The sequence below is a fragment of the Paralichthys olivaceus genome, chromosome 7, assembly GCF_024713975.1.
Source record: "Paralichthys olivaceus isolate ysfri-2021 chromosome 7, ASM2471397v2, whole genome shotgun sequence".
Taxonomy (NCBI): domain Eukaryota; kingdom Metazoa; phylum Chordata; class Actinopteri; order Pleuronectiformes; family Paralichthyidae; genus Paralichthys; species Paralichthys olivaceus.
The window spans coordinates 6,183,554-6,210,716 of NC_091099.1; the positions used below are offsets into that span (position 1 = coordinate 6,183,554).

The 27,163-nt window shown below is 42.4% G+C and overlaps 2 protein-coding genes across 7 annotated transcripts in view; both read left to right on the forward strand.

Moving 5' to 3' along the window:
* The window catches only part of LOC109639885 (UPF0606 protein KIAA1549), a 35,685-nt gene extending 15,370 nt beyond the window's left edge, over window positions 1-20,315 (forward strand). The window contains exons 4-24 of one of the 5 annotated variants that reach the window (XM_069529224.1): window positions 44-132; window positions 566-725; window positions 829-959; window positions 2,233-2,425; window positions 2,517-2,576; window positions 2,663-2,808; window positions 5,126-5,303; window positions 6,362-6,549; window positions 7,698-7,847; window positions 8,058-8,342; window positions 9,176-9,411; window positions 10,174-10,310; window positions 11,121-11,135; window positions 11,561-11,766; window positions 12,271-12,500; window positions 12,597-12,741; window positions 12,822-13,136; window positions 15,007-15,059; window positions 16,003-16,151; window positions 16,595-16,749; window positions 17,353-20,315. In XM_069529224.1, coding sequence (XP_069385325.1) covers window positions 44-132; window positions 566-725; window positions 829-959; window positions 2,233-2,425; window positions 2,517-2,576; window positions 2,663-2,808; window positions 5,126-5,303; window positions 6,362-6,549; window positions 7,698-7,847; window positions 8,058-8,342; window positions 9,176-9,411; window positions 10,174-10,310; window positions 11,121-11,135; window positions 11,561-11,766; window positions 12,271-12,500; window positions 12,597-12,741; window positions 12,822-13,136; window positions 15,007-15,059; window positions 16,003-16,151; window positions 16,595-16,749; window positions 17,353-17,586 — 3,455 coding nt within the window. In that variant the 3' untranslated portion in view covers window positions 17,587-20,315. The remainder of the gene's footprint in view (window positions 1-43; window positions 133-565; window positions 726-828; window positions 960-2,232; window positions 2,426-2,516; window positions 2,577-2,662; window positions 2,809-5,125; window positions 5,304-6,361; window positions 6,550-7,697; window positions 7,848-8,057; window positions 8,343-9,175; window positions 9,412-10,173; window positions 10,311-11,120; window positions 11,136-11,560; window positions 11,767-12,270; window positions 12,501-12,596; window positions 12,742-12,821; window positions 13,137-15,006; window positions 15,060-16,002; window positions 16,152-16,594; window positions 16,750-17,352) is intronic. The other 4 variants (XM_069529226.1, XM_069529225.1, XM_069529227.1 and 1 more) reach the window with 4 other exon arrangements.
* Window positions 20,316-21,855: 1,540 nt separating this feature from the next.
* mical3a (microtubule associated monooxygenase, calponin and LIM domain containing 3a) overlaps window positions 21,856-27,163 on the forward strand; it is a 79,780-nt gene continuing 74,472 nt past the window's right edge. The window contains exon 1 of one of the 2 annotated variants that reach the window (XM_069529179.1): window positions 21,856-22,057. The gene's annotated coding sequence lies outside the window, so the exon portion shown is untranslated. The remainder of the gene's footprint in view (window positions 22,058-27,163) is intronic. The other variant, XM_069529178.1, reaches the window with a different exon arrangement.

Consider the following 27,163-nt stretch of genomic DNA (forward strand, 5'->3'; position numbering starts at 1 on the left):
GTGGAGCAAGACCCTAACCACAGGTTTACTCTTTCTTCTGTAGGTTTTCCCTCCGGGGCCACTGTTGGATATGCCAAATCTCAAATCAGAGACATACTGAAAGTAGAATTCAACAAGTCTGTGGAGCTGCAGGTAATTGCATTGCTGTGGTAGAGTAAAGCTATTCTATTTATTTCAAAACCACAGTGTTCAAGATGTTAGTCTATTTCCGCAATTAAGAAAAATATACAATCTTAACATTGTACATTTTGACACAAGAACTGATTCTTAGGTGAATGGGCTTTCATGTGATGGCTCTTATATCCAGCATGTGTGTATGTCAGTTTTTGTGTGTGTATATAGTGTATTTATGTGATGACACATTTACATGACTGTGGTGCAGCTGAACCATGAAGGCTACACCACATCCTGAGTTTTTTAAAATCCTCTAATAAATAAACCACAGGAGTAGACCCGGAGTGACCTTTCAAAAGCCCCAGCTGCTTATTTAAGACGGGCTGTTGATCTGAGAATACATGGCCACTGAGTGATTTGTCTGTCATATATCTCTACTTTGTCTGTGAAGGTTGTGGACCCACCACCAAAGTTTATGTTTCGGGTGGTGTCTGGCCCAGTTGTGTACACAGCCATATCTGTCATCAACACTCTGCGAAGGTCTGGGCGCCGCTTCCTGTCTGTGTCTCCCAACTGGACAACACCAGATAATAAATATCAAGTCCACACAGGTAAGTGACCTTTGTATTTCAGGACACTACAGTGTCAGAATGTAAGATCTTGAGATAACTTTTTAACACTTGATCAAAAACTCTGCATGGTTTTCCTCTGCAGTGCTGCAGTTTGTTCCCAGTCACATTGATGTGCGGTTCTGCAACTTCAGTGAGAGCATTAAGAAAGGTTTGACCATGGCCTTTGCAGAATTGCGTCGCCGCTCAAAGGAGTCAACAAACTTCACAGTGCACGTGAGTGGAAGATGAAGCCAGGCAAAGAGTGTATGGACTTGTTATTTCAGCTGAGATGTTGGGGCAGCATATTTTTTGTTAAGAGTGAGATTTTCAATTTATTTTATTTTATTACAAAGCAGGTTATAGGTTTTATATAAGTACTGTGAATGATTCACTTTGCAAAAAAAGAAGCATGATTGAGGAGATGTAAAACTACATTGAAATGTTTACTAGTACTAAAAAACTGCTGCCCGATTTGACTTTGCCTGCAGTCACATCACCAGTTGATGACTGTGATAGCTGCAGCACAGGTTTCCTTTGATAGGGATACAGCTTGGTAAAGAGCAGCTGTTCTGCTTTGTCAGAATTGTTTAGGATTTGGGGTTACAGTAAATGCATGGTGGAAGAAAGGGTTTCCTGGGGAATGAGAGAAAACTAGTTAATTTAAATCAATACTTTCTGGAAGACCTAAATTACTAGTTAGGTTTGATTGAATTAGACTAATCTACCCAGCCAGCCATTTTCCATAATTTATTATGTCCATGGGGGAAGTAAACAAAATAAACATAGAAGCCAAAACATCAAACTCTTTAAACTTATTCTCTGAACTGGGTCCTTTCAGCACAAAAGAGAGGCTGTTCTACAGCGAGCCTCCTTTGAATGGCTAAGCAAAGACATCTAGAAAAGAAAGCTCATTTTGACCCACACTACGCAGACGTTAGGACCACAGAGGAGGGTTCAGGCACCTGCATGTTTATTTTTTTCTTTACTTACTCTGATTGTGGACATCACAATAGTCCTCCCATGCACCTCTCTGTCCATCTTACTGCACTCATGAACAAGACCCCAGGATGCTTTACTTGGAGAGCTCGCTCTGAGGGAGTTCATGCTCTAGTTGCTGAGTATTAAAAAAGATTAGGTTGTTAATAAAGAAGTAATTTGGCTATGTGGTTAGTTGGCTTTAGTAGAGTTTTGCGTAATCCTATTACACTGATGGCTGTATTATAGTCTTTGAAATAAATGTAAGGATTAGAGCTAGGATTTGTGGCAGCATGAAAATGTTTCATGAACAACTAGCAATCTGTGCCCTGGGCCACACACAAAAACAACATTGTGTTCTGCTTTCCAGTCACCGAAGCCAACGATTTTCAGATTGGGAACTTCATTGTAGCCCTTTAACAGACATACAAGCTTTCCCAGAAACTGCATCAACAGCAGAATGGAACATGTACATTTTGTTATGTAATCATCTGTCTATGGGTCAGTACAGCCTTGTCTAATTGTGTTTCAGATTGTAAACATAACCATGGATGCTCCAAAATACCAGGAGCAGCGGCTAGTGAGGCAGCCGGTGGACATTACCTTCACTGTGCGTGGCTCTAGGGAATATCTGATGGGGTCCGAGGTCAGCAACGCTCTGATGAAGCTCACCATGGTGGAATTCAGCTATTACATGGGCTTTCCTGTACTGCAGATTGCTGAACGTGAGTACCGACAATTTGTCTCACTATATTTTTGCCATTTCCATGTTGTATTACTCTTCATAAACATAATTACGCCCTTTCCCCCAAATAGCTTTCCATTATCCAGAGCTGAACACCAGCCAGTTGCTTCGGTCCTCCTGGGTTAGAACAGGTATAATGGATTTTAGATCTTACTGTTATTACTTACAACAGATATGAGATTATTTTATATATGTATAATGTTGTCTGTGCACATAGTGCTCTTGGGTGTACTTGACCAGAAAGTGGAAGAAAGAACTTTCCAAGCCATCATGGAGCGTCGAGTGGCCATGTTACTTGGCGAGGCGATGGGACAAGTCAGACGTGTTAAGAGAGCCACCACCATAGGCAACAGCAGCGTGCAGGTACGTCCTCTGCACCTAGCTTTAATGCTCAATACTAGATTTTAACTGCTTGTAAAGACAGTACTGACATGCAAAATGTTTCTCTGGAAACTGTTTAAAATACATTTATTTGTTGAATTACTTGTTTATAACAAAAAAGTGGGAGTTTCTAAATGGATTAGTCACTAAATCTTTAAAAATCTTCCTTCCTTGTACCATTTATAACACTGTTCCCTGATGCAAGCCCTCTCTCTAACCACCTTCCCTGAGCACTGAGGGCTCATTATGTGTGTTCGTAACCACTGAAAGCCGTACTGCTTTACTAATCAGGCTCTAGCTTTTGTGGGCTCGCTCCGCACCTGCTCGGCTCATCTCTTAGGGTACAGAATAGGGCTCGGTCACCATGGAAACACCATCCCATTTGCCCATGGGCCAGCCACTCAACGACGACAACATCACAAGTCCTTGTTCTTTCTCCTCTTCCTCATTTCTCTGGTCCTGTTACTTGATTGCTCCTGTGAGCCACAGAGCTGCTAAGAGCAGATCAATTATTAATTTCTCTCTCTCCGTCAGTATCTGACAGTCATGATGATTAAGACAGAGTGAGTGAGTGAGTGAGTGTGTGTGTGTGTGTGTGTGTGTGTGTGTGTGTGTGTGTGTGTGTGTGTGTGTGTGTGTGTGTGTGTGTGTGTGTGTGTGTGTGTGTGTGTGTGTCTGTCTGTCTGAGGGTAAGCATTATGGAGGGAGAGATAGAGAAAGTGTTAGGTAAAAGATTCAGAAATCTGTGAAACAGGGAAAGCAAAACACTTGGATTAAAGAGACATGTTGAGAGAGGAGAGATGCATAACTGATCCAACGTTATGAAGTCAGAGTGCATATGGTGGTGTTTAACAAGAGGGATGTCAGAGTGATGAATATCATCCTTGGCTGAGTCGCAGCCTCACAGTTTCTGACCTTTCTCCCTCTTGCATCGTTGTCTCAATGAAACCTGCAGACCAATTTAGGACAAATGAGGACCACACAGTTGGTGTGAACCTTTAGTGTCTGTGCTAAGATTAGATTTCTAATTTTAGACTCTGACATCATTTCTATGTTACAAAATGACATTCACAAATATGACTGTGTTATATGAAGAAGCCTTATTCTGTGCTTGTGTTCCCTTCAGCTTCAATAGGACACTTTCATTAAGGATTGAAAGATTTTTTAATATTACATTTCAAAGACCAAGATACGTCTTTTAGTGTCTGTTGGATATAATGAGAGTGAGATGACTCACACTGAAATGAAGGAAAATCACACACACACACATACACTATCAGTGTGGTGCTGTCACCTATGAAAATGCCTTATGAGTCTGCCTGGACGGATAAAAGAGGAGGTTGAATTGGGGTCATGCAATAACACACACATTCACACTGCTGTCTTTCCACTCTAATAACCATGAGTGGGACGGATTATATCGTGGATGAGAGAGCCCGCCCAGCCGTTTTTCTGTGTCAGCCCAGGCATGACCTGCGCTTTACTCTTTCCAGTAATGCAGACAGCAGACTGTGCTGCGCCTCGGGGCATCCAGAGGGAGGCTGGACACGCACACACACACACACACACACACACACACACACACACACACACACACACACACACACACACACACACACACACACACACAGGGAGTGAGAGAGAGAAAGTGAGAGAGCGATAATAGACAACATGGAGAAATATTTCAACAATGAATACTCTGATGGGAATACAGAACGCAAGTTGATATATCATAAGTGGGATCCTCACAAGATAAAAGTACAAGTGTGTGTGTGTGTGTGTGTGTGTGTGTGTATACATGCGTATGTGCATGCAGTTATTTTCAATTGCAGCAGTTAATTAAATCAATACAGCTGGAATTTTATGTTATAGTGGTGTAAAATTTATACAATACAATACAGTTTCACTTGGATTCACCCGCTTGTGTCCCAAGTTTCAGTCCAAGATACAGGAGTTACAGAGTCCATATAATAAGTGCCTTCATTTTAGTTTCTGCAGCCACAAATCGTATAGATGATTAATGTGAGTGAATTCCATAGAAAATGAGGTGCCAAACTCACCATTAAAAAGTCATTTTTATTACTGAAGTAGTGACTCTGTTCATTAGGGCCCAAATTAGCCCACTGATATTTAATGCAGAGAGTGTAGTGCATCATCTTCAACGGCTCTCATGGTCAATTTTGGAAGCAATGTGTATAAAACATTTACTACATGCATACTACCCCGTGTACCATATTATTTTGCACAGATATTTGGGCCAATGTCAAATTGTCCCTTCCTTCCTTGTTTCACCTCCTAGGTTGTGAGTGCGAGCCGGCTGCAGGGTGAGGACCACCCCTTGGAGATAGTGTATTTTGTGGAGGGTCCCAGTGGTCAGCGAGTGCCTGCAGTCCAAACAGCCGACATACTCAATAACCTGGATGTTCAAAGGGCGGCCATCGTCTTGGGATATCGTGTCCAGGGTGTTTTGGCACAGCGTGAGTACCTCTTGCAGAGTAGACATTCAAGGGCAGCCAAGTGATGTAGTGATTAGGAAGATAGTCCTCGACGTGGACAAACTAAATTAGTTTTCCTCTCTCTTTTAGCATCTGCATTTCTGTTGTGTCCTAGGGCAAAATAATTTATCTGAGTGCTGTCATGGAGTTGGAATAAAACTTCATTACGAGAAAGAGAGTTTTATTTGGGTCTGCTCCAAATTTGATGCGGTTAGTTTTGGTTTCAAATTGCAATTCAGGTAGAGGTGTTGTATAACATATATATACATCCTGTCCTCATCACGTGCGTGGGCTGCATCCACTTCTGTGAAATCGATTTGTTTGTAGAGGACGTGTCTGACATCTTTGTGTTATATATTCAGTTTCATCTGGAGGGAGGTATGCACTCTACTCAGTGCCCTTCTAGATTTTACTGTTAATCATTATTGTTTTGTACTCATGACTACAGCTCAGACTTTTTTTTGCCTTAGTCATGTGTGTTGTAGTTAAAAACAACTTTTCAAAGTTGCACTTACTGACTAAAGCTAAATCTCTGTTGGGAGCAGAGGGAATGAAAGGAAAAAGACACAGCATTAGGGAAATAGTTCAAAAGAAAAAAGCAGGTTAACTGCCAGCTGTGTGTGTTCCTTTATATGTTTATAATAACATCTGAGCTCATTACCTCCCCTTGTTCTCACTCTACCAGAAGCCTGTCTTCCTCATTAAGAATCTAAACAAGGGATGAAGGCCTAATGAGAGCATCTCAGGGGAGTTTGTTTTCTGTGCTGACTGTGTTCTCCTATGGTATTTTCCCAGGGGATGAAATGAGTGTTAATTAAAACGAACGAAAGTCTGCATTGAAGATTACGATAACAGTGAGGCAGGAGCCAGCACTCAAACAATACTGCATGTTTAGCTTCTGTGTCTGTTAATAGGCTTAAGGGAATAAAAGGGTATGGTTGGAATATTGAACCACATACAGGACGGAAATGACGCATGCAAACACAAATAGGGATGGTAAACTAAATGCTCTGTCATGTTCCTTATCTCTTCATCTACAGCTGTAGAGAAAGTGACGTCTTCACCCTCCGACAAAGAGAACACCAACATGTGGATCGTCATCGGGGTGGTGATTCCCCTCCTCGTCGTCATCGTCATCATTTCAATCCTCTACTGGAAACTGTGTCGTACAGACAAGCTGGAATTCCAGCCAGACGCCATGACCTCCATCCAGCAGCAGAGACAGAAGGTAGAGTCCGACCAGTGTTTCACAGTGTCTGACCAAAGCTTCATGGAATCAGCATTTCAAAGTCATTTCAAGATGAAAAAAACAATGCTTCTTGTCGTTATTTAATTACTTTAACATGATAATTCATGCCATTGTGTTCGAGATCAGAGGTCTGACCCGCTTTTCACCTTTTTTCCAAGTGTTGAATCACAGGGAGCTCAGTTATTGGTAGATCTCTGAAGACATTTCACCTCTCATCCAAAATTCATTTAAAAAAGAAATGCAGCGGATCTGGGAAGCCAGAAAGCTGAGCCCACTTTTGAATTCAAATGAGCTGCTAATTAATTGGATGTATCCGTCACTGCCATGAATGTGCTGCACAGAATCTGGACTTCTTCTTCATCATTTCTTCTTTTAGATTAGATTAGTAAATCTTTAATGATCCCAGTAAAGAGACTTATTAAAGGATGTGAGATTCTTACTAGAGATGAGCCTGTGATGCTCTTTCATTTTTTTGCAAACCTTTTAGATTTTTCCTCACAAACTCTGCACCACTTCACTTTTAGAGTCACATGGTCAGATTTATGAGAAAATCAGAAGCAGTTTTATGTGATGCTGAATTATTTATCATTCTGGTGTTTATATCTAAAGGTATTATATAGATATATATATCCCATATAATGTAATAACATAACACAATTCATCATGTGGCCGCATTAAAAGTGACTGTTTTGGACAGTTCCATTAATGTGAAAGAGGTTTGCAGCTTCTCTGCTCTGCTGCTCTGACCAACAACAACAGAGTTTTGTACTTTCTGTTGTGCATCACTAAGCTCTGAGTAACACTGAGTAACACCTGCAGTGCTCTCTCTGCTCCCGCTGACTCTTTCATCATTAAATCCGAAGGTTTACCACAAAAACTCTGATCCAATGTTAAAATTGATTCTTTTGCATGTTAAATTACAAGCATCCTGTTTGTCAGCTTCCAGACCCACTGGTTGATCTTTCTGTCTGTGTCTGTCTTCCACCTGCTTTCTTTGGTTTCTTTGAGCTGTGATTTAATCCATTTGTATTGAGTTGATGCAATGATTCTAATGTGCAGAATCACTTATCCTGCTCTCTCTCCTTAACACAATCATCTGCCACCTAACACCGCTCCTCTTCTCTCAGTCTACTACGTCATTCAGCGAGTCCAGGAGTCTTCAGCACACCCTCCCTCCAGTTGAACAGGATGTAGAGTTTAGTGAGGAGGAGGGGGAGTATGAAGAAGAAGAGGAAGAGGAGGAGGAGGAGGAAGAGAAGGATGTTAAAAGGGGGAAGGTACAGAGCAGTGTCTGGTGGTTTGTAGGAGATGTAGAGATGTAGTTTGTGTGTATTTTTGCTGTGAACTGTTGCCGTTCTCTGGTAATTAGTCATATCTTGCACAGTTCATTTATTGAAGTACATAGTCGTCACTGGTTAACTGTCTAAATTTTGGGGATATGACCATATCATCGCTAAAAGTATTTACTCGCCATTGCTTCTGCTTAGAGACCAGTAGCTCTTTCCAAGAGCAAAAGCAATATGAGCAGTGAAGAGGAGGAGGAGGAGGAGGAAGAAGAGGAAGAGGAGGAGGAAGAAGAAGAAGAGGAGGAAGAGGAAGAAGAAGAAGAAGATGAGGACCAAGATGAGGAAAAGGAGAAAATGAAAAAGAAAGGAATTAAACCAGAGGAGCCAAAAAAACAAGAGAGCAGGGCAATGCTGCAGAGAACAGGGGGGATGAAGAAAGATGAAAAAATGAAAGTGTTGTCTAGAGGACGGAGAGCCACAGAGGAGGTATAATGTGTTGTAGCCGTAGAGACCAGTGCTTGTTTGCATTAGTGGACATTAGGATCCTGCTTTCCCCAATTATAACGACACAGACAGAAAATCTGGCATTGGTGTGTTTGTGTTTAGATCTTTTGAAGCTGTAGAGTTATTGACGTCATGCTGCATGATTGTTGTGGGTGATTTCCTAATTTACCATTAGACCAGATGTAATAATTATAGATTATAATGTGTTGCTAGCTGTCTGTTTGCGTTCATTCAGCTTGAGTGTTAATTATACATAACAACCTCTACTATTGAAGCTTTTTGACCTTATACACAAACTCAGTTTTTAGCACTTTTATACTGACAAACATCAAACCAGATTAGTTTTATACTAACAAGCCTCAGCTGCACATCTTCTTTTCAACGCAGAATTAACAGGGACATGTCTCTTCTCTCGTAGCCTCATTGCAATGTCACAGAACCAGAGTTTCACAAACTGCAAGCACTCACACTGAGATCTGACATCCTCTGTTTACTCTTGCTGGAAAGTCCTGAGGGCTTTACACTCAAATAGTCTCACTGCTTCCATCGCCAGCCTCCATCCCCCCATCACCTCAAAGGAGAGCAAGCAGCTCAGTGTCTCCCACTCATCCCTGTCCCTCTTTCTCTTTATTCATTAATGTCTGTCTGTCTGAGTCTCCCTCCTGGACATGCATTCATCAGGCATTCAGCCTAATTGTGAACTCAGAACTTGTCTTTCCATCTTTCCGGCTCTCACTACACTCACTGCAGATTATAAGTCTTGAGAGAATTACATTGTGTGATCTCTCTTTCCGTTCTCCCACCCCTCCCCTTAGTTGCAGGCTCCCAGTGTAAAAGGCTTCGACTTTGCCAAGCTGCACTTCGGCCAGCAGAGTAAGGATGATGTCATGGTGATCCAGGAGCCGATGCCGTCAGGGCCTGGCCCCGGGTCCCTCCCCCTGTCCATTAAAGATGGCCTCAGTCCCTCTGAGAACGGAGAAATCCCCACGCCCATATCGAAAAACTCAGCCTCCTCCACCAAGGCGTCCCGCAGCGGCCGAAGGCGAGAAAGGTCAGGAAAGGACGCCCTGAATTAGCATCACCTGTTTTTCTGTGATGCTTTACTCAGTTATGTTATGGTCATTATTGTTGCACTGAATGAAATATATATTTTGGATTTATTTCACTACCCTGTACAGATATTTAGATTTTTATTTGGATATGTAATTGAGCTTGTTTTTTACTCAGATTTTCTTCTCACCTCAGTCGGGACAGTCAGTCATCCAGACAAAAAAGCTTTTGACAGATCCTCTGATCAATTATTGATGCATTAGACAGTGAGGGACCTCACAGACTGTCTGTGGAACCTTTTTTTATTTTAGGTTTTATTTTTTGCAGTAAAAGGTTTATTATTTATTGTTTTTTTTATTGTTTGATGTTATCTATGATAATTTAAATGAATATGTGCATCAATACTATTACCTCCCAACTATGCTAATAGACAGTTTATGATACCAACAGCATTGTACACCACTTGCTGCTAAATACATTAATTAATTTTTGTCCTTTTTGCATCGGGGGACAGATATTTCCGATTTTGTTAATTTTGTTGTCAGCCATGAAAAATTTGTTGTAAATGTAATCAAATACTTTTCCATTATCCCTCGGCCTCAATTCATATTTTAATTTCTTAGAAGTCTATCCCCAGCTTTTACCTTCCTGGAAAAAACACTATTTTTGATAATGCATGGCATTTCAGCATGTTAGTGTGTCCTCACGCTTCTATTATTAATGTAAGTGTGTGTGTGTGTGTGTGTGTGTGTTTTCCTGGTAGAATCTCTCCGTCAGACGGTGACTCGGTGGTAAGTGACCATTCCAGTGTGCAGGAATCAACTGAGGAGAACCTGAGAGCCCAAGCCACGCCCAACGACGGCAGGCAGACCCGCAAGGTCCCCATCAATGTTTTAAATGGCAAGTGGCCTTGGCAACACTCACTTCACTCCTCCAAACACAGAGAGAGTGATTACAAAGTGGGGGAGGGAGGAAGCTGTAGGGATTGGACAGATATAAAGAGATAAAGAGAGAACAACTCGAGCAGGCGTGCCTTGATTGACAAGAGGGTCAGACTGAGAGCAAGGGAGACTGGGAAGTGGTGAAAAAAGTGAGAGTAAAAAAAACTACTGAGGGAAAAGTGCAGCGTCAAGCCCGGCAGTGACTTAAAGGTTAAGGCGGGGGGGTGAAAGTAGAACTTACTGGTAGGAAGTGGTGGAAAGAAGTCCAGAGAGAATGAAGTGTGCAGGGAAACAGGAGGGGGAAAAAACACTGAAGTTGCTCTGACAGCTTGTTGATAGATTCAAGCCTGTGCTGCCACTCAGAGACTCCGAGCTGGAGCCAGACGCAGTCAGGCACAGAGACCTCAGCCTGACTCACCCACAGAGGAATGGTCTCTGTTTTGTTAATGATAAATCTCAGCCTGAGACTGTATATACTCCACCACAGTGTTTATAAGTAGATTGTGTATGAGGCACACTCACTCTTATGTAATGAGCTATCTTTCTTTTTAAGCTTGTTTTAAGAATCGTGTTTTGTCTGTTCATTAGTGGCAGCTCCTTTTTTCCATCTCTCTGCTACACTTATTTTCATTTCTAGTGATTGAAACAGCCAGACTTCACATCACTAGTGTTTTATTATTAACATACAGTAACCACTTCTATGTTTGGTGCTTTTATTTGATCTCCTTCCTCTCAATAAAACTCCTTTCCTTTCTGTTGTGGTTTGCAGGAAAGAATAGAATTGGTAAGAGTTTGCCCTCTTTTACGTCTGTGTATCTTTAGACCTCAGGCTTGACCTCCAGCAGCTGTGTTTGTGTGTCGTCGTGTTTCTGTGGTAGCTTTGTACTCTGCTCGTTCTCACCATTCGTCATTGTCCCCTGAGCCGTCACTCCCTGAGTAGAAACAATCAGCTTTACAAAGAAAAGGCAAAGCCGTAGCTTTTGGAAATAAAAATTCCTTTTCACATCATCTCTGGAATGTTTTATTCCACGTTTTTGTAATTAAAAGGTCATATTTCAAATATATCGTTCCAATAGAATTAAAAAGGTAAATGTTCCCTGCACAGTAGTCGCCATTGCTCTGCTGCCATTTTTAGCTTATTAGTATTTGGACTTTCATAAACTACTCCGTGCTGACTAACCTCTGTTTTCTTACTTTCTTACTACTCAGGTCCTCCACCCATGAACGGTACGAGCGAGCAGCTGTCATCAGCCGCCATCTTTGAACACGTCGATCGAATGTCTCGCGCCACCGACTCGAGCAGAAGGCTCCCAAATAAAGTCCAGCTCATCGCCATGCAGCCCATACCTGTCCCACCGCTGCACAGCCCACCTGTCAACGGCAAACTGTCAGACGCCAACCAAATCGACAAAGAGGTTTTTTCTTTTCACTCTTTTCACAGTCATCATACGAGTAGAAACACAATGGAAAAACAACAGATTGACTTAATTTATGTTTTAAAAAAATGGGTTTTGGATCAAATGGGTGACCACTTGTTCATTCAAATTGAAAACACATGCACATCTGTTTTATTCAGACTCCAAAAAAAACATCTAGTCTGGCAATTCTGTCATCTGCTGTTAACCTTTCTTCTTTATTACATGAGACAATTATGATATTTGAGCCAAACTGGCACAAGTACAGAGAAATCAGAGACTTAATTACATTTATACATGTAATAAAAAAGATTTGATTCGAGCAAATGTTACAAGTCATTTCGAAAAAATTATTATTATTTCCTCTCGGGCACTGCTTGTTTGGATTTGTCGCTAGCAGCTGGTAAAGTGTGAAGACATTGTTGTTTCAACTCATCTGCAGCAAGTCTTACCTAATGTAAATATATGAGGCATCTTATTTTAATTATGTTATTTTCTCCTCAGATCCAGGTAGCATTGAGGCACAAGTCAGAAATCGAGCACCACCGCAACAAAATTCGTCTGCGGGCCAAGAGGAAGGGCCACTATGACTTCCCCACCATGGATGACGTGACCAGTGGCCTCACGGACATAAAGGACCAGGATCGCATCTATCAGAAAGCACAGATGCAGATTGATAAGATTCTGGATCCGGACACTCAGATGCCCTCCATCTTCATGGAATCCAAGAAAAGGTTTGGGCTCAGATTTTGGGTCAGACCCCTTGTTTGGTATTGTGCTAGAAAAGTTGTTGAAAAAATGAATGAACATTTGTCCAATTTTTTTTTCAGTGGTCGAGGGAGGCGCTCTCCCAAACAGAGGATGAAGGATCAGCTGAATGGAGGCATGATGGACGCAGACAAAGACCACCTGATCACTGAAGACAGTGATGCAGCTTACAGAAAGTGTCCTGGGGTCAACAATGTGGCTTACGTAGTGAGTAGAGCAGAAGCACGATGACATGTATGCAATCGTACATAAAATCTTAAACAATAAATATGTTTTATTCATTCCAGTCGGACCCCGACCAAGGCCCAGTGTCCCCTTACGGGAGCCCCTCCCCCACTGACGACGTCTTCCTGGGTCCCACCTCTTCTCCTCCAGGTCACGCACCTCCCCCACCGCCCTACATGCCCCCGCAGCCCTCCATCGAGGAGGCGCGGCAGCAGATGCACTCGCTGTTGGACGATGCCTTCGCCCTCGTGTCGCCCACGTCTCAGGGCAGCACAGCAGGCATCACTCTCCCAGGGGTCAACAGCAACCCCCCGAGCTCCAGCCCTCCAGGCCGGGGCCCCAGGCCTTGGGGTCCTGCTTATCCCCCTTTCCCTGGTGTAAGTAAACCATCCCTGGTAATTGTATGTACTGAAAACTTTTGATACGGCTTTAATCTGTCAGTCAACATCGAATGTTATGTACTGGAAACAAATTGTTCTTTTCCGGCATCTAAGCTTTCGCTATTTAAACATCCTCCAAAGCTGTGGTCCCGTCATGCATCTGTTCATTTCACTAATCTGGGGACAGGCCCACAGAAATCCCTCTGCAAATTTGTAACAGCCCAAACTGTAAACACACAGACACACGTAATATCCCTCTCATTCACCGTCTCTTCCCTTTCTCAACGTTTGTTCAGCTCATTCTCAGCACGGCCTCCGTAGCTTCAACAGTAAATCGTGTCCTCTTAGCAAACTAATCAGTTAAGCATTCCTCCATCTGTCGCCCCTGTAGAGCTGCGACCTTACAACCCCCATCAGCTATCTACAACTCCTAAGACCCTACAGTAATATACCCTACATATGTTTCATCTGCATCAGCTCCTGTCATTGCGGGCTGGTGTCACAGAACAGTCATCGACGGGCTCTGTTGTTTTCACAGATATATTGTCTCATCTTGAATTCAGACAATAACACTGTGCCTGTATAACACGAGAGACAAAGTGGAAGTTATCTGTAGCTTATCCACGGCTTTGAAATTCAAATTGCAGAAAGTTTGTCAGTGCTCATGGGCTTTCTATGAGAAGAAAAAAAAACATGAAATATTGAATCATATGAAATGATATGAATATGAATTCATGAAAAGAGGATATATTAGCGGTTAGGAAACTGTGAAGACTGATTGGATTAGCACCGAGGCTTATGTACGCTGTCAGCATTGTGACTGTGTTCATAACAAGTGTTCATTCCACACACACTATCAAGGGAAACCTAGAAGCGCAATGGCAATATAACTAAGAGAGGACTGTATTGATTCTAGTTAAATTATCACTATGCTACTTTAATGTTTAATTTTCTGAAGGATATACAGCAAAACCTCACTTTTAAAAACAAACATTGTTTATTGTATGAATTAAATCCTCTCAGATATTGATTTCTGGGGCTCATACTGATACTAGAGAGTAAAACGTTTCCTAAACTAATATTTGGGCCAATATCCATATTACAAAATGTGGCAATGATGTCGTAAATGTGAAATCCTTGTGAAAAAATAAATATAATTGATGTTTGATATTTTATTTTAATTAAAAATAAAACACAAGTACAATTCAATATATTGAACTTGAATTCAGAAAATATTCATAGTTCTTTTGACGGAAACCATAAATACACAAATAACGTAAAAGGCCTGTATCTCATTTATGGGTTGGCCTCTAATATGATTTTTAGCTCTCACTGCCAAAATAAAAAATATGCACAGTATTGCTTTGCTTTCATAAGAAATATGAACATCCACTGCAAACTCTGTTTGCATCAATTACAGCATTTCATTCTGCCATATCATATTACAGCATCAAAGCTGTGCCTGGCAGTTTTTTAATATTTGTAAGTTGATTATATCCGTGAACCGCAGACAGCGACAGTGTCTCCTCTAGTTTCAAGGTGCGTGTCAGGAATATGTGATAGAATAATAATAATAAAACTTTAAATTCCATAATTCTAAGGTTATAAAGTGCTTAACAAAATACATTGGAACAAGACAACACAGAGTAAAACAAGTAAAAATATTACAGACAAATGATTAAAAACTCATTTAAGTGTGACAAGTCTTTTCTCCTCAGGTGACTTACTGCAGAGCCTTGGAGCCCTGATGACAGAAGCCTGATCGCCCTTAGTTACCACCCTGAATTTAGGAATTACAAACAAGTGTTGGTTGAATTTGTTTTCACCTCCTTCTAAGGACTGTCTGTTTTTCTTTGTCTCCATCCAGAGGTTCAGCGAGCTGGCTCTGTCCCCTCCTCCAGTCCAAGGTCTGACACCAAGGTAAGTGGAGCAGTCTGAGAAAATTGATTATTAGTGTATGAATTAATAAATAATGCTCCTATTTGACTTTCACTTCTTCCTGCACCAAAATTATTTCTTATTGATCAGTGCAGCCTGATTTCCACCACCTCACCAGTGAGAATATTTTCCTTGAGGTGCATCAAGTGCATTGGGCCTCGTGAATAATAAAGGATGAGTCATCTTTATTTTATTGGTTTAATGGATCAGGTCCAAGCAGTGGTCTCTTAAACTGGCTCCAAAACGACCAAGGCACTCGTACACACATTTGTGTCGTAACACACAAAGACAAACTCTGCACAGCTCCAAAAAACATGATCAGTTTTCTCTCACAAAGTCCATTCATGTTCTTGTGAGGAGCCAAAGGAAACCGAGCGGATGCATTTGTGGTGAAAAACGTTTCACCACTGGAAATTCAAGCCCAGTAAAAATAAAATATCAGCAGCAGCTGTCAAACTGTTTGTTGCAGCTACTTTGTGGTTGTGAGATGTGAAACTTCAAGACTATATGAACTGAATAAGACTCATTTAATTTACGCACGTCTTTCCTATAGATTGTATGTAAAGATTGAAGACAAGGCAGCTCCTCAAAAGTTAAGCCAAAGCATCTTGGTGGCCCCCTGGTGGCTGGCTGCAGTATATGTCATAAACCCTGTCTACTCTGTTAGTGGATGGAACATGGGACAAACTTTTTTAAAAACTACACATTAAGTAATTGAAATGTGGTTTCTGTTATTACAGGTAGTTCTTATCACACTGGTGTATGTTCAAGTGTACATTTTCACTGTAATTTGGTTTTAATTACTTATTTGACACTGTCCTCTCGGTCTCTGTTTCCATATATTGGCTTACAAAGATTAGTTGGCTGGAAACAAGAACAATAGTTTTAAGTCAGTTAAACTCATGTGGACCTCTTTGTGTTTCAGACAGGGCCTTGGCTCCAGCTACCTGCCACCAGGAGAAACAGCTGGCCTCAGCGAGCAGTTCCAGTCAGACAGCCTGTACTCCAGCAGGGGGCTGTACGCTGATGAGCTCCCTTCATCTGCAAGACCGAGACCAGTGGGGGGAACTACAGGTACGACTGGAAATTACATATATGTGCAAACAGCCATAGACTATTAACACAGCCCTGCAAACAAACACATTTTCTAACTTTGATTTTGCAACATTTTGAAATGTAAATCATTTAAAAAAATTAATAAATGGGCAATAACACTTGAAGGTTGAACATTATTTACTGTCTTTACACAGAAAGTTTGTCTTGGGACTCTTCTTCTGGATCTGGCCACAGATTCACACTGTCACCCCATAAACCTGTCAAACTTAAAGAGCCTGTCGTCATGTGACTTAAACTTTTAGAAATTGATTCTGGCTTTTGCCATGCAGAGTGCAGTACAGACAGACAGACAGACAGATAGACAGAGACTGTGATGATTATATCAAAGTATATTAGAGGAGGTGCTGAGGATTGAGTGTCAGGCACTGTTGCCCTGACGTGATGCGTTTGTGTGTGTGCAGGCGCCCAGCTCCATCATCTCACACAAGTGGGACTGTCCAGTCGGATCAACGGTTACCCAGCAGGGGTCAGAGCTGCTCCGGGCCAGAATGGAGGCATCGGCTGGAACCACTACCACGATGATAACTTCTCCAGAGCGAAGGCTGAAAAAGACGCAGTGAGTGAAGCAAAGATCTGTTCATTTTAGATTCATTGAACCTGAAATGAAGTGAGACAAAGTTGTGTAACTTTTTCTTTATTTAGCCGAGTGGATTTTTACACTCATGCAGTGCAGATCTAAACCTGCCTGTTTGTTTGGGTTGTGGTGATGCTGGTTGCAGCGTTCTTTTTAAATCTGTAAAAAGTGACTTGCAGACGTGGCAACTAAAGACCGGCCGCAGGACTCAGTCCACAGAACCATGAAACTGTGCCACCGCTGCTGCACAAAGAGCTGGTCGCCTGTTAATTCAAAGTTTATCAACATTGAACGTCGCCGCCCCAATTGCATTTGTCACTGCACATCCTTGAGCCTGTAAAAATACACGTGCCAAGTGTGCAACCGATAAGATGAGCGGTTCTCCAGATATGCAAGCCACATATAGACAGACAGGGATTTCTGGAATTGAAATGTTTTAAATGCCATGCTGCTCTGTAAGAAATCTCCTTCTAGTTCTCTACCACTTTATATTTCCTTCTTGATTTCTCTACCTACATTTTTTCCTGCCTTTTCCTTATTTTTTCCTCCTCCTCTTCCTCTTTGTCTTCTCTTTCGTCCCTTCAGTTCCTGGACTGTCCTGACTACTCATGCTCCCCTATCTTCCAGATGCCTAGAAGTGGTATGAGGGAGCCCTCGGCGCCCCCTGCCCTCCTAGATCCCCCTGTGGGGGGCTACATGTCAGCCCCACCGCCCCTGGATCCTCCCACCCACTCCTCCGCCTCCCTGATCAAGGCCATCAGGGAGGAGCTGTTGCGTCTCTCCCAGAAACAGGCAGCTATGCCCGGCTACCACAGCTGAAGCCCCGGCCTTCTGTGCCGTAGCTCTAACCAGTCATGCCACTGACCCTGCCTGCCTGCTTCTCCTGATCTGACAATGCTTCCCATGGAAGTCCCCTGAGGGTGTACAGCAGAGAGATCCAGTCCTGCTAACGTTTCTAAGTGAAGAGGCCGCTCTTGTGAAAAAACTGAATGACAGGATGTTTGACACAGAATGAGATCAGCTGCCGTGTCAAACGAGAGACAGTTGTGAAATGAAGAACAATTTGAACAGTATTCTTTAAATGCTGGATGAGAGGACGTATATATTTCCGTGGATCAGGGAAGGATCCCGCCGAGTTCTGGCCGCTGTGGATCCACATGAAGGACTTTCGTTTTCAGATTTTGCTGCATTTCTTTCAGACTCAGTATTCTGTGTCATGGTTTCATTCCCATGCTGCCTTCACTTAACAGACATACCCTACATGAAAACAGCTAATCCCCTTTTACTGTGTCACTTTACCTGCCATCCAGGTATTTGTTGTTTTCCATCACAGGCCCTTAACTTCCTTCTAACCATCAGGTGCTACTTCATGTTTTCTGCCATGATGAGCCAATGCCTTGACAATGTGACGTAGCTCACTCCCGACCCCAGCTACTGTACAATCCTACAGTAAGGTCAAAGTTCACAGCCAGCGAGCCAGTTCAGACAGTAGGCACAGACGGTCATCCACAGAGACTAATAACATTAACACTACCTATTCATTCCTTACTTAACTGAAGTAGCACAGATTTATTCTGGGTTAGTATTTTTTTTATGACGGTATGTAATTGTTTCTTTTTTCATGCTAACGTCCCGTCTCGTACCTTGTTTTTGTTTGTTTATGTTTTAACAGACAACTTGACAAAATGGCCTTGGAACACAAAAATCTTCAAACATGTTTTCCAAGACGAATATTAAATTAGAAAATCACACATTAGAGCAAATACCTCCGCCAAGGTCAAGCCGCACCAAATCTGTCGGTTTGTACAAACAGTAGTTCTTCAGGGTTTCAGCTGGGTCTTAAAAACATTTTTTTAAGGCCTTAAAAAGTTTTAAATACATTAAAGTATAACAAGGGTAGGTCTGGATCATGTTAACTTTCATTTATGATAACGTGGTGTTTCCAGGGTTTTTCTTAACCAGGCTACTTCACCTTATCTTCAATTGTGGCTCAGATAATCCTTCTTATCTGTTGTACTCAACATAAGTCTTAAAGTTCATTCATTATGGTCTAGCAGTCTTGAATCTAACTAAACCTGGAGAAACCCTGTTGATCCATATAGACTGTTGATTCATGGCTGAATCCACATTATCTCAACAGCACATTGGTGGTAGCTAAAGGTTTGTAGCCCAATTTAAACCTGAATATTCCCTGCAAAGAAATTTCCTGGATCTGGAACTATTTTTGCAGATTCTCGCCAAAATGTGGTGAGTTCTTTTTTTGGCCCGTTTTCCATCCTGCCACCAAGTTGTGTGGAAATCTGCTTTCGTAGGTTTTGTGTAATCCTGCTAACAAACAAAGAAACAAATGAATTACGACAGTATGTACTTGACAATTACGTACAGTTAGCGCTGTATGATCTCAGTATTTGGCTGTAATAGATGCACTGTATGCAGACTACTTGGTACAGCTCAGGTCTTTAAAGAAAGAGAGATTGCTAATGGACAAATCAGTATAAAGACACTTTGATAGGTCACGTGGATGAAATGCAAATGAGGGAAAGTCATTTAGTTTTAACATTATCCTGAATTAACTTTTTACAGAATCAACCCTCTCTGTTTCATGCAGTATTTAAAGTTTGCTTTGCCTTGTTGACAGCACAGGAAGGAGAGTTACATGTATTTGTTGTCACTTATGTTCGTGTTCATGTGCTTTTTACATTTTCTTTGGATTTAAACTTGTCTCCTGTAATGTTCACCTTAAATGTCTCGTAGTCATCCTACTGGTTGGAAACCTTTTTTTTTTTTTTTTTGGACATCACCTTCCCCTGATATTTTGTGATGTTCTGGGACCTGAAGTTATATTTTATTTAAACAAAATAAAAGAAAGAAAATTACTGAATTTAAAGGCAGGGCCTGGAAATATGTGTTTGGACTGTGTTACCAGTATTAAGTGGTGGATTATAAATCTTCCTAACGTGAGCACCAACCGTTGGCAGTGAGTTGACTTTTTTTAATTACAGATATTACCAAAGCGTAGTTCCATCTTTTTTCATTGTTTTCAATCTGATGTGCCTTTTGGACTCACCTGAACAGATTGGGGGGGGGGGGCAGACGTCTCCTGTGCCGTCATGTTGAAGATTACCAAGTTAAATAGTTATCTCCAGAATGGTCGTTAATATTCCATAATGGCTTTGATCTGTTGGTGCTTTGGAAACTGAAATGAAGGTGATCAAACATTGCAGTCGTACGGAGCTTTCATCCTTATTGTGCATTTCACTGTTTTTCATGTTTTGTGTCACCGACCTCACACTGTATGCCTCCATCTGCTGGTTGTGTACTGTAACAACAGCCTGTCTACTCGTGCTCATCTTGTTGCTTTTTTAAAATTTGATTTTATAGTTTTTTCATCTGTTTTTACCTGTTTTACTTTGTGCAAATATCTGTTGGCTGGCCCAATGTTACGTTTTTTGACTGATGCTGGCTGCATGCTTCATTATTGTGTTTCTTTTGCTGTTAATTTTGTGCATGCTGTTCTCAATTTCATGAAATACAAAAAGAAACTTTCACGTGATGTGTCTTTGAATTTTAAGCAAATTACATTAGTGTTTTTTGTTTGAACAGCTTCAACACATTATTTCATCCATCTAGGTTTTTTTGGTTTTTTTAAATGCGTATTTGGAGGTATTGCACTTACCACAAACAACCAGAAGGTCGCAGCACATTACAAGAAATTCCTCTGCTTTAATGATCCGTGGCTGCAGATGATGTAACCAGCTCCCAGGATGTTTTGTGTGAGTCTCTGAAAGGAGGTTGTGTTGTGTTATCTTTACTCAAGAATATGCCATGAAATATTTACCTGGAATATTTATTGTTATGCAACTCTGACAGTAGATACCGGATCCCATTTTAGAGCAGTATTCTTTCGGTATACATAACTAAATGTTAGAAGACAACAAGGCAGCGTTTCTAGTGATTGTCTAGTTCTAGTAGGAAGATGTCTGAAAACCTAAATGATTTAATTGTCATGAAACAGTTAAAGAAAGGGAAATAAAAACATCCTGGTCTCTTACTCCACATCTGCACCAAAATGTGATGTTTTCTTCAACAAATAAACCAAACGAGGGAAAACAGAAGCTCCTCACCAGCGGAGGTGATGAAATACTATCAATCGCTGTGATCGGCTTGTGGCTTTTACTCTTCAACTTGTGCTAAAGGACAACTTCCTGCTCATGTACCGACTTCTGCCTCATCCCATCAGATGCTTCCCCCTCCTTTAATCCCATCACAGCACCTAAAGCCACCGGGTGATGCAGCTAAACGCTCCAACAAATCCCCTGAACTCCCTGCAGGGGGGTGGGGGGTGGACCTGGCACAAATCAACAAGCAGACTCTGGAGGAGTCACTGCATTGATCTTTTCACGGCCTGATTGTGTTTGTATGGAAAGTGAATGGGAAGAAGTATCCCGGTGAATTGCTCCAGTGAGAAATGGAGACTGTTCAGACGTCTCTGTTTGATCTGCCGCCCGTCTTAAGCTATTTAACCCTGGTCTCCTCCATGACACTGGAGATTACACATGTTGTTGTCTGCTTGTGACCGTAAATATGAGAGAATCAACACAAAACCCAAGTTTTGACCTTTAATTTCACCATTTATTTCATTTTTTTCTTGTGATAGTCAGTCTCTCTCTCTCATTCTCTCCATTTCTTGTCCCTTACAGAGCAATAAGGGTGTCCTGTCCTGTCTGACCGCCCCTGGCCCTCCTTGTGGGGTCTAAACCTCCCAACAGTAATCCTGTCTGTGTGTGTGTGTGTGTGTGTTGTACCGTCCCAGCTCAGCTAGCTGAATCCAACCCCCCCGGCCCATGCAGCATATAGGCCTCAGCACAACAAGAGCACACCCGGGAGTTAATCTGGATCATGACGGTAATTAGTGCCCGGGTGTCCAGTCCAGTCTGAAGGAGGGTATGTGAGGAGGGGAGCAATTGTCCGACCCAGGGAGGAGTCAACACGGGCCGGTTCTACCCACTGACCTTGGAGAAAACTGTGAGGGCGGGAGAGGAGGAGAGGGGAGGAGAGGAGAGGGAGGAGAGAAATTCAGAGAGGGAGGCAGTTAGCACACTGACAGAGTTCCAGCACTGCAGATCTCCCTCTCTCTCTTTCCCTCTCTCTCTTTCTTTAGTCTGCTGGTGAAAGACAGAAAGACAAGAGGAGCAGGGAGGAGGAGGAGGAGTGTGAAACAAATCCCTTCACAGATGAGACAGAAGGATATGTTGACTTTTTCTACTGATCCCAGAAATCTGAAGCACTTGTGAGTAGACTGCTATCACTGTGTGTGTGTGTGTGTGTGTGTGTGTGTGTGTGTGTGTGATAACGACAGACACATATCAGGAATTTATGGATGCAATAGTTTCTTAACCAGATCAGCGCAGACAGGAAGTCTTTATAGTGTTTGTTTGTCGTTTCTGTAACTTAGGTGTGTGTGAGTGTGTGTTTGTTTTCTCCTGTAAGTGTGTTTAATGTACGGTGTGTGTGTGTGTGTGTGTGGTCCTCGCCCTCCTTGTTTTCCAGTGTGTGTGTGTGTGTGTGTGTGTGTGTGTGTGTGTGTGTGTTTTATTATGCAACAATCTGCCTGCTGCTGTTTCATAGCATCACCAGAGTTTCTGCCCATGAATCAATGGCAGCAGGATGTGTTGGCGAGCAGAGACACTGCAGCAGCCAGGCACCTTCTGCAGCATCACGCTGAGGGGCCAAGTGGACGAGCTGTCACCGAGTGATGTCACTGTTTTCACTTCCACAGTCTGTGTCAGGAGGTTCAATTGGGTTTTACCTCCAACACAAAGCGTTTCTCTACCAGGCTCTGCACTTTTCTTAATATCTATTACTCTTTCCAAGTCAAACTCCTCTCCACCGGCCTCTCCTCTCCACCGGCCCTCTTCAGTGCACGGTTGGTAATCTTTGCTCTGTAATTGGGTCGGTTTCTCACCCGCCCCCCCCTCAGTCTGGGCGTCAGGACACAGGGGGAGGCAGAGCTGATTCCTGAGCTCGACGTGCAGAAACAAAAGGTTGGAAGGCAAACGTGTCATTTAGCTCTGGCGTGAGCTCCACGAGCAGACACGTCTGTGGTAATAAGAGAGGAGGAGGCGTGGGGCCTGCAGCACACTCTGTTTTCATAACAGATGAATAAGCAGCTGTGGGGAAATGAGGGTGAAGGTGAGAGAAGGGTAAAGACAATAATGTGATGATGCTCTTTATTTTTTTAACTTTTGCCAGTGGCTCGAGCTGCCCTACTTCCTGCTGCATGACACAGAAATGTATGTTCTCCGTCAGGCTGGAGCACAAAGCACCTTGTGATGAGCAACTCTTTCCCCTCCCGTCACCAGTGGACACTGTCCTCAAGGTCACGGTGCAGGTTGTCCGATGCCTCCCTGCTCCCCCCCCCCCCACTGCCAGGCCGCACTGTATCAGAACACACAGAGTTGATATTGTGTGAGTGAGAGGCAGCGCTCATGTGATGTTCAAGGGGGAGGTGAATAGCTGTCATTCATAGGACGGAGCCCGTTTGCTCGGCAGCTGCCCTCTGCTCCGACTTCAGACCCCGATCCTGCCTGTCAGCTGCTGCTGCTGCGCCTCCTCCAGAACTGTCGTCCCCCTGGAGGCGCCCGCAGAGGTTGAACCCGTTTGTTGTGCTTCATCAGAGGCGTAGAGAAGTGACAAATGGGATCAACTCCACTTAAAGACTGAAACATGAACTCTTGTGACACTTTGATTTGAATTTGTAAGACCAGAGTGTTTCTTTCTTCCACATAGTTTTTCCATTAAAGAAAAGTGGAAGTTTTAGGTTAAAGGAGAAAGTGAACCTTAAAATGATAGTTCAGCCAAAAATGAAAATCCACTCATTATCTACTCATCTCTCTGCTGATGGAAGGGGTGGGTGAAGGCCACAAAACACTTTTGGAGTCTCAGGATTAAACTGTTGCAACCAAGCCCCACATTCAAATTCAACTCAAAACGAGATCATTTAAGCTGTGTTTTTCGCCCAAGTGTCCTCTGTTCTCCACTCAGGAGGACTGATTTTTCATTTTGGGGAGAACTATAATCGGTGCAGTGCCCTGGTGGCAGTGGTTTGACTTTAACTACCCAGTGTGCCTCAGCTGATCCTCTGACACTGGATCTGTCTGTGCTGCTGCCGCTCAGACCACAGCTACTGGACATTTACAGGAGAGTCAGCAGCAGCAGCAGCAGCAGCAGCATCAGCAGCGGCAGCAGAATGCAGCTCTGGCAGGAAGCAGCTGAGTGACTGGAGTGAGTGACATATGGGAGAGGAGGCTCTGCAGGATGGACAGTGAAACCCACCAGGGCTGCAGACTGTGGGTATTTAGAGGAACTGTGAAGGTGGAACACATGAGAGAGATGATTGGTTGTGTGCATGCACCTGTTTTACATTCTGAGGAGCCTCAGACGTGGTGTTTTGGACGTGAACAGTCCGGACAACAATCAGCAGATAATCCTGTTAAGCTATTATTACTCTAATAGCTGTGTTGTGCTCGGCAGATGGACACTGCAGGGGTGTCTGATCTGACTGTTCTTTTGTAGACCAGGGTCACACACGTCCCTTTTGTTAATATTCTAAAATTGATGCTTTAGTTGAAGATTTGACGTTTTCAACCCTGTCCGTCCATTTGTTGGTCGGTTTGTCCGAATGTTTTTCTCCCTCCTCGCTCCCACAGATTGGAAGTGAACCAGGAAGTTTGCCACAGCTACATTCGTGTATTTGTGACCAGGCCCTTTGTTTACCATTGTGAGATGTTTCATGATTTTTCTTGATTTCTCAGAGAATAGTTCATTAAGATCCATGAGAACATCAGGCTGATTTGGTTTTGTTCCAAATAAAAACCTGGACCGAGTGAATGTAAGTGTGGTTTCATCAGGGGACTTTTTGTAGCTCATGGGAGTAAATAGAAGGAATTTGTTCTGTTAGACCACAAACAATCATTACTGTGATCCCTGCAGACCTAATGTGGACATGATGTGACTACAAGTTGCTTCTATAAACCTGCGTCTCTTTGTGATTGTATCTATGCAGCAACCGCAGAATCCAAAACAACTCAGGCACAGTCTCTCCGAACACGACTGGGAGTCATCTTTTAAAGGTTGCAGGAAACATTCTCATCAGCTCACTCCCTCTTTTCCAAGTCCTCAGACAACTCGTCGCTCTTTATAAACCAATGCAAGCGGCCACAACATCGACAGGAACGCACGACTGAGTGTTTCATTCTGATCTGTGGTGGATTCTTTTGGGTCTGATGTATACGCAGTTTATGAGCGGGTTGTTACTGGCTTTTATTGTCCGCCTGTCTGTTCTGCGTCTGTGTTTCTGGATGAGAACTTAAAAACAAACTTTACGTTCATCAGGTAGTTTATTTGTACCTTTTCATATCTTGGGTTTCATAAGAGAAATATTACGACCTAAGGAAACTGTGATTGAACCAAACGATCGGCTGCATGGATCTGTCATCTCATGGTGACTTTAGTTGGTTCTGGATTTATGGATCTGCTCGCCTGCTTTACTGTGCAAAGACACAATTGTGTGGGTTTGAGTTTGTTTATAAGTTGAGAGCAGGTGGTTTTGAGTTTCTGCCCAGTGTCTGGTTCTAGTATTGAAAAAGCCACATAGTTTTTCGAGCAGCCACATTTGTCAGCATCATCTCAATTGTGTTGGTTTCCAGACAGAGCTCTTCAAATTCTTCAGTTTATGAATATTTACATACATAGACAATGTTAAATTATAAGTATTTTGAAATATTACTCAAAAAAAACAGTTTCCCAATGTGTTCTGTTTGAATGGTTCCAGTATTTCTTTGCCCTGAAAACAAGTGTAAGAGTTGAAGTGACGTCCATGAGCTCATGTCTCTATAGGGACACTCAGTCATTGTTGTTTACGTGTCCTCGACATGACGACGTCTGCACCACTCGAGTTCAATGCTCCACTTTCATTCCTCAGCAACAGATGAATGTTGTGAGTCTTTGGGGAATTAACACTTGTTGAGGACACGCTGAAGGACGATGAAACCGTTCCACGTTTGAGTTACATCATTGTAGATGAAGGGCGAATTGTACATTTCTCAGAAGTAACAGCCGTTTGAATAAAAAACAGTGGCCTGATGTTTAGTTATGAAAATGTGGCCACCATACGATCATGTAGAAACTCGGGGGACTGCTGTGTCAGCTTTCTGTTACACATGCAACGTCCACAGAGACATTTTGACGCACAAACCAGAAACCGTGACTGTGACTTTATAATTGTGTCTTGTGCGCGTCAGTAAACAAAGAAATCAAAGACTGAAAAAAGAAACAAATCAAGTCAGTTAGTGTTTTAGTCTTTGGTTCTTTAATAGCTGAAGACACATCTGCTGTAGTTTAGATCACGTGACTGAGACAGTTCCAACACGTCTCCCTCATGACAGTTGTGTTGTCTACGGCCTGCGTGTGCTTTGTTTACACCTCATCGCGTTCTCTTGTTTCAGATGTGGGTGACGAGGACGAGGTCAGACACGTAGGATTTATTTTATAAAGTAATATAAATAAAATCATTCATCTGTAAGCCTTTAATGTTAATTCAGTTTTATCATACCTGTGAAATGAATGAAAATATGTTACAAAGCATGTACTATTCATGCATTAAACTATATATATATAGGCCAAGGTCAACTTGTAGTCCAAAGTTATCCCAAGAGCTGCTTCTGATTCACTGAGATTCACTGCCAAATGATCCATGTCAGAATGAGGTATTGGCGTGTTGACGTGTTTAAATGTGCTCATTAAAGCTGATGTAATATGAAAGCAACAAACCCACAGATTTATCACCTCGCTCAAAGTTTCAGTTCAATGTTTTGCTGTAACAGCCTCCAATTAAACTGATGTGGTTATAAACGGCAGCTACTTTAAAACAAAACTGTACCTGTGTGTTTCAGTAACCAGCTAGTGAGGGTATTGGAGCATTTTCCAGCTGAAGAGTCACAGAGAGTTGGTGGAGAACAGAAGGAGCTAAAGGGAGAGTGAATATTGGACATTTTCATCAGATGCTAATTGACATAGCAGTTCGTTAAATTTGCTATAACATGTTTCTACCATGACGTTACGATTGCTACTTTCAAAGAGGGCCAAGTTTAACATGTTTAAAAGTAAAGTTGAAAAACTTTTTATCAGCAAGGGAGTCGTGGAATAGTCTTGGCTTCTAGCAGTTGTCAGTCGGCAAGCGTCTATGTGATTTTTGGGGTGAAGCTTTAAAGAGAAGGCCGATGGGAAAGGGTGGGATACATCGTTAGGCTCACCACCCCTGGCTTTGAGAGAAGAGTCGATATTATGAACACCCCGCTTGTTGTATTCACATCCTCAGACGTAAGAATTTCCTGAA